General features: G+C 36.3%; 1 protein-coding gene across 1 annotated transcript; it reads left to right on the top strand.

Moving 5' to 3' along the window:
* The first annotated feature begins 3,555 nt into the window (after positions 1–3,555).
* LOC126969378 (actin, cytoplasmic A3a) lies at positions 3,556–6,138 on the top strand. The gene is made up of 3 exons (XM_050814769.1): positions 3,556–3,675; positions 4,383–4,743; positions 5,129–6,138. The coding sequence occupies exons 2-3, from the start codon at positions 4,394–4,396 to the stop codon at positions 5,907–5,909; spliced, it is 1,131 nt and encodes a 376-aa protein (XP_050670726.1). The 5' UTR covers positions 3,556–3,675; positions 4,383–4,393; the 3' UTR covers positions 5,910–6,138.
* The last annotated feature ends 1,632 nt before the right edge of the window (positions 6,139–7,770 follow it).

The raw sequence follows: 7,770 nt of genomic DNA, 5'->3' as shown, positions 1-7,770 counted from the left end.
CAACAAAAATTGGTTTCTTAGGGAGTCGATTACAATATAACGCAATGAAAATATTCCGACGCAAAAAATACAGTGTACAAAGAAGGATTTAATAATAATTTTTAACCGAAAAGAATATTTTTATATAATTTGAAATATCCAATAAAAAATTTGGAAGTTGCTTCCCAAAAATAAACTTTGGAGTCAAAAATCTCCGAATTTTAAGCGATAACAATATTCTTTTTTTAAAGAATTGAATAGAATTAGTACTTTTCTAAAACTTAAACCGAACAATTTTTCAATTTAATATGTAAATTCTGAATAAACAAAAGAAAACCAGTAAAATAAATGCCCATTTGCTTAGCTTAGCCACATGACCAACACAAATAATGTAGGGTTGGTTGTAGCGTTTTTAATCCTAGTCAGTCCGCGCCTTAAAGGAAGTAGAGTTTTAACGTATGTGTACGACTCACCTGTTACTAAAACTGGTAATAATAATAATTTTGTGCGATGTTCAATGCGACATAGCATTGAAAATGGTCCGCTAGACCTTAGTTGATGGTTCAATCGGACCAAATCCGACCATGTTTAGGCTAAAAATGATCACCGCGCACTATTTTAAATTCAAATATTTTTATTCAAAACAGGACTCACTTATTGAACTTCAAAAACTAGACATTCAAAATAGACTGCCTGAGACCTGAGAAGAACGAGGCGAAAAAACTCAGCAGGCTTTTTTTATAAAAATATGGGTTACAATAAACATATTTTCAAGAATATAATATTGAGAAGCAACAGTGAAAATGTTTATTTATTTAAATTTTTCTCTAAATGATTCTTTAGCATCTAGGTTATAAATAGCGCGAATAGCCCTCTTCTGCAGCACAAGGATGGTATTAAATATTAATATCGGCCGCACTGCCCCACTCTAGTTCACTGCACATTCTCCTATAACTTTAAGATAAAATCAAAATATTAAATAAAACATATCTGATAAAAAGTTTTGGTAATGACTAAGTACATCCGGTTCGCGATTACAAGTCACACTTGACCAGGTTCTCTCTTGATTCATTTAAGTCAGCTTCCTATTTAAATCAATGTGGCCTTTGCAGTTTCAAAAAGGAGAATCGAGTTTTAAATTAAGTTTACACAGATATGCAACATTGACATATCTACACATGATACAGCACCACGTTACTCATGTGACAGCAATGCTCAACGAACGTTGATCATAAGCGGAAAGTGCACTTTTAAGGCGCGGTCATACCTCAATATCAACAAAAATTGGTTTCTTAGGGAGTCTATTACAACATAACGCAATGAAAATATTCCGACGCAAAAAATACAGTGCACAAAGAAGGATTTAATGGTTATTATTAACCGAATAGAATATTTATATATAATTTGAAATATCCAATAAAAAATTTGGAAGTTGCTTCCCAAAAATAAATTTTGGAGTCAAAAATCTCCGAATTTTAAGCGACAACAATTTTTTTTTTTTTAAGAATTGAATAGAATTAGTGCTTTTCTAAAACTCAAACCGAACAATTTTTCAATTTTGTATGTAAATTTTGAATAAACAAAAGAAAACCAGTAAAATAAATGCCCATTTGCAGCTTAGCCACATGATCAACACAAATATTGTAGGGTTGGTTGTAGCGTTTACAATCCTAGTCAGTCCGCGCCTTAAAAGCGCAAAAATAGTATAATAATTGTGCTTCTACCATACTAAATCTCATGATTCTTCTTAAGATTATTTTTAAAGTTAAAGAAAGAAAGTGAAGAGTCGTCTTTATCCTGAACAAGCGCTACATAATAATTAATATGTCTAATTCAATATCAACAAAATAAATTATTCACCGCGCCTAAAGATGGTAGTGTTAACACTACTTTCGCTCTTACGCTCTGAACTTAAGTGCACTTAGCGCAATAATACTATAAAAATTATGCTTCTACTATAAAATCTCTACTATGAAAGTTTTTTGAAAGATGATTTCTTCTGGTCGGCTCGAGTTGACATTACCGTAACAAGCACTACATTAATTACATTTTGTACCTCCTTAGCAGCGTTCGGGAAGCTCCGTAAAATTTTCTCTCTCTGTCGCTCAGCGGGCAATGGAGAGGGCATTGCGCGGAGTTACCCTGCGTGTTTGAATCAGAAATGAGGAGATCCGTAGGAGAACCAAAGTTACCGACAGGGCACATAGTTCGACGGACAGGTGGCCGTTGGGGCAGTAAAGTGATCGAATGGCGACCACGTAATCGAAAACGTAGTGTTGCTAGGTCCCCAAAAGATGGACCGACGATATGGTCAAGATCGCCGGAACTGGTTGGATGAGAGCATTGCAAGACCAACCGTCATGGCGATCTTTGGGGTCGCCTTTGTCCAGCTGTGGACGTCTTCCGGCTCAACTAATGATGATGTCTCCCTTTAATAACAAAATAAAGCATTGAAAGTACAATAATTATAGTTCTCACTTCAAAAATATGTTCCAATTAATAGATATTATTTATTGATATATCAGTAGGTATTGATAAAGCGAAGTTCGATATTAAGTAAGTACAATTCATTGGAATCCGATAAACCAAATTATTTTATAGAAGCGATAAGACAATATTATCGTCATATTTACGAGTATAATATGATTAATAATTATTATATTCCGTTAACTTACGTATGATTAGAGTCGATGACTTTGGAATTTATTTAATCTGATAAATAAATGTTTGACAGGTGACCAATGGCTACAGGACTGTTGTATTTTATTGAAAAACATTCAACATGAAAAAAGTCATAAAAATCTATTTATTTTAACAACATTAATACCTACCACCGGAAAGAAATGGCGCTATACGAAACATCGCAAAAGACATTTTCATTTTTTTTTATATTTTAAACTAAATACCATGCTTGAATTTTATTTATAGGTACTATAATGCTATAATGTGAGAATAATTTAGTCCCAAGTAGTTTGATTAGTTTGTAAGATTTTGGAAAGCAGAGCGTTTTTGAGTAAAACTTTTTTTATATACATATAAGTAGGTGCAATCAGGCAAAGGTCACAAGATGGAAGTTGAATATTTTTTTTTTAAAATACCGACCTTTAACATGCAAATATATAGATACTTACTATAAAACAAGGTAAATATAGATAAAAAAATATTCTCAAATACAGTCTAACCGCTAAAATTAATAAACCGAAAATAATATAAGTATGATTATATATTGTATGTATTTCATTATATTTTGTAGGTAGGTGGTATCTATGCTATCAATCCACGTATTATATCAGTTTGACTAATTCAATATCAATAAAAAATTAAAAGTCCCACCAACTACTAATTTACTTTGAAATACATTAAATACAGCTAATATTATAATAAACATCTAAAATTACGTGAACGCGTCTCATTTCAATAGTTTCAATGCTGTTTCTAACGAATCTGTAGTAGCTGGGACATCCGCGCACACGTTATCACAATCTAGTATCAATGATAACACCGTATGTTATCAAGGCTTATCGCACATACGCGTAATTACCAAATAAGGCAATGGATCTTGTGATTGGTGGGACATATAGCTCGCTGGTGACTGATAAGGCCCGTTTTAAATACCTTATGCTACCTCGAAGACTCTCATTTACAAAAGTACAGCCCAGTGCGACGGTCGTACTATTATTTTATATTATTTTTTATGTAAGTTACATTTTTTATATTTAAATCTATTGTGTCAAGTGATCTTTTAACGAATCTCGTGTTTTAACGTTGTGTTTAACAGAATAGTAATGAGATTAATCTAATTTGTTAGACTTTTCCGTTTAGTGTTTCACTCTTGGTATGTGAGTTATGTAACCAGATAACAGTGCTGTTATATTATTAGCATATTTTTTATCAAAGTGACGTTCACAAATAATTTAACTACTACAGCGTTTATAATTATCTGCTACGTCCTTTTGCGTTTTGACACTGGGATAGTTTGGAAAATTAAACCTTTCTTTCTACATTACGTTGGTTACATCAATTATCACATTTATTGACTTTAAAGTAAAACTGTTCTAACCCTGATATAACTATTTGTAACAATTAAATTAACTATTATCCCTAAAGGCTCTCCACTAATGGCATTTTTTTTACACTATCAAATTATGCTTTGATAATTAATTTGGCTTAAATTAAATTGAACTATCTTTAACATAATTATTATATACTCAGAGGGTTTTTAAATCGTGTGAAAAATGTATAAGTCAGGTTAATTTCGGAATAACATTATCTTATCTTATATAGTCTTCGGAACAGCTTATCTGTTGTAAGGTGATAAAATGACTCAATGTACGATAGGTACGTGTTACTTATGTAACATTGTGGAATGAAAACAGAAATCTAATTGATATCGCCTTTTTCAGAATAATTCACAATGTGTGACGAAGAAGTAGCCGCGTTGGTAGTAGACAATGGGTCTGGTATGTGCAAGGCCGGGTTCGCCGGCGACGACGCGCCCCGCGCCGTGTTCCCCTCCATCGTGGGCAGGCCGCGCCACCAGGGCGTCATGGTCGGCATGGGACAGAAGGACTCGTACGTAGGAGACGAGGCCCAGAGCAAGAGAGGCATCCTCACGCTCAAATACCCCATCGAGCACGGCATCGTCACCAACTGGGACGACATGGAGAAGATCTGGCACCACACCTTCTACAACGAGCTGCGAGTGGCGCCCGAGGAGCACCCCGTGCTGCTCACCGAGGCTCCCCTCAACCCCAAAGCCAACAGGTGAGTCGAGACAACTAAGGTTGCAAAGGTTTTCTGCCAAATATACTAACGACTTATCTCTGATTATCATAGAATCACGAAAAAATAATTTTCATACAGGATTATTGTCACATAAAAAAATATTTTAAAGAATGCTTCATAGTTATTATTCGAATTTAAAATAAGAATTACCATTAAAGCTGGCCCATGTTCGTCTCGCTATAAATCTAATTTTTACAAAAACTATTATGCACCGATAAACCGCATTTTGAAGAAATTAGAAAATTAGAAAAAATTTAAAAAACATTCATTTTAGGCAATAATTATTGCTTAGCATATTATACTAAGATGTAATACGGTAGGCAACCATTGCAGCCGCACTGACTGGTTCTTCTCATTGTTTCAGAGAGAAGATGACACAAATCATGTTCGAGACGTTCAACACCCCCGCCATGTACGTGGCCATCCAGGCAGTCCTGTCGCTGTACGCGTCCGGAAGAACCACCGGTATCGTGCTGGACTCCGGCGACGGCGTCTCCCACACCGTGCCCATCTACGAGGGATACGCTCTCCCGCACGCCATCCTGCGTCTGGACTTGGCCGGTCGCGACCTCACAGACTACCTCATGAAAATCCTCACCGAGCGCGGCTACTCCTTCACCACCACAGCCGAGAGAGAAATCGTACGCGACATTAAGGAGAAGCTCTGCTACGTTGCCCTTGACTTCGAGCAGGAGATGGCCACCGCCGCCTCCAGCAGCTCGCTAGAGAAGTCCTACGAGCTTCCCGATGGTCAAGTCATCACCATCGGAAACGAGAGATTCCGTTGCCCAGAGGCTCTCTTCCAACCTTCATTCTTGGGAATGGAAGCCAATGGTATCCACGAAACCACATACAACTCCATCATGAAGTGCGACGTGGACATCCGTAAGGACCTTTACGCCAACACAGTATTGTCTGGAGGTACCACCATGTACCCAGGTATCGCTGACCGCATGCAGAAGGAGATCACGGCCCTGGCGCCATCCACAATGAAGATCAAGATCATCGCTCCACCAGAGAGGAAGTACTCCGTATGGATCGGAGGCTCCATCCTCGCCTCTCTCTCCACCTTCCAACAGATGTGGATCTCGAAACAGGAATACGATGAATCCGGCCCCTCCATCGTACACAGGAAGTGCTTCTAAATACTCAGTTGTCTGACCGCAACCTAAGGCCCCCGTTACCAACACCCAGACTTGGGCGGCTCAAACTATGCTTGTGATCTATATAATATAAGTACAGTATTTAAATAGATTGTAAGGTCTCGTAATATGCATATTACGTAAAAACTTTTTGACAAAGAGATTTTTAATTTATTTATTGAAAGTCACTAACACGTTTTTATTAAAATTAATTTATTATACCGGTATAAAAGTGTAGTTTTCTTTGGCACAATTCTGAAAAGTGAAAGACCCCACTCACGTTTACCGTTGCAGACATTTTGGAACATAAATTTTACGCACGGTAAGCATCGTCTAGTTAATGCTTTTACTCGGAATAATTTCAAATAGAATGGATATTATATTCATACTGTTAATTATACAGTTACTCTGAATAATAACTACCTCTTTATTTTATTACAGTTGACCCTTGGTAATGATTAAGAACATGATTTTACCCTCACTATTTCATTACCCGTGTTTTGAGTATAGTTATTAATTTTAATTTGTAATTGTGTATTTATTTTAAATTCAATTGGATCCAATGTCTTTTGTTTAAAATATGGCACAGGCAAAGAAATAACTGGCATTGATCGTGATGAAGGCGAACAAAATAATAGGCGTAGATTGCAAAGACCTTAGATTTTAGTTAATTGCTATGATGCTCCAAATTGTGTATAACTAGAAAAAAATTGCAAATATGAAAAAATTGGTTTTAAATTAGGTACAATCCCTGTAAATGGCCAAGTCATGAACTAGCGGAAAGTCGTGAAAGGAGTCATGCCCTCGATATATGAAACCAATAACTGCATATTTGGTTTTTTTAAATTTCTTGAACTTTTGGCAGAAATCAACCCGAATGATTTTTCAAAAAAAATTACATCAGTATTATTGGACCGATGGTCTCTTTTGCTGAGGTGAGTTTTCTTCCGTGTAAAAATAATAAAACAGAAATTTTGCTATTTCCTTTCATTTTTAGTAATGCATTGCTTTGCATCATTTATTTCAGTCATCAAGCCGTCACTACTCTCTACATGTAGCGGAAACAAGGACGGGGCGAGTCGGCGACGATATTTTTTCCCGTCTTCGTGACATTATAAATATGTCGTGATATTTCCAAAACTTTCCGTAACGTTCCGTAAGGGCTTCCGTAATCCGTACCCAATGGGTATAACAACGGGATGTCTATTTTTTTTTACCCTCCAAACCGGAGGGTAGCGGAGTCCTAGTAATAGTCTACCGTCATACAGCGGGATTGTTTATCATAAACAGCAATACCAAGCTGAAATTATGAACGAGTGTATATAATGCCGCTATTACAACAAATAATTGAAAATCAAATGGCCGCCATGGAAATTAATGGTTATTTACAAAGAGTTAGACCTTCGTGTCTTACTCGTACTTGACTCAGTTATTCTTGTCGACTAACGGCCGTTTTCAATAACCTGTCTATCCTTAGTTTAACTTACTAGAGGTCAGACAAATCTATCCTTTTACGCTTACTTACATTTCAATAACCTATCGACATAAAGCATTGGACTATAACTATATTGGGCATAAATTTGGATAGAAAAGATCTTGTAATTAAACGGTGGCAGCATTATATCCGTAACTAGAGATACGTTATTGAAAACGGCCGTAAGATCAGCAACGATTGTTCGCTACGGCACTCTTAAAAAACACTATTCAAAAAACCGAGTCTGCTCAATCTACCGTGTATGTACATTTTTGTAAATATGTGTGTATCCACAGACATCTATTCACGTCTGCTGTTGAGGTGAATGCTAGAGCAACAAGACAGCCGCATAGACTGGTTTTGAAATATTATCCTTAAACAACTTTTCCT

Source organism: Leptidea sinapis, chromosome 18, assembly GCF_905404315.1.
Source record: "Leptidea sinapis chromosome 18, ilLepSina1.1, whole genome shotgun sequence".
Lineage (NCBI taxonomy): Eukaryota > Metazoa > Arthropoda > Insecta > Lepidoptera > Pieridae > Leptidea > Leptidea sinapis.
The sequence above is the reverse complement of the archived record's forward strand: the minus strand, read 5'-3'. Positions and strand labels throughout refer to the sequence as shown.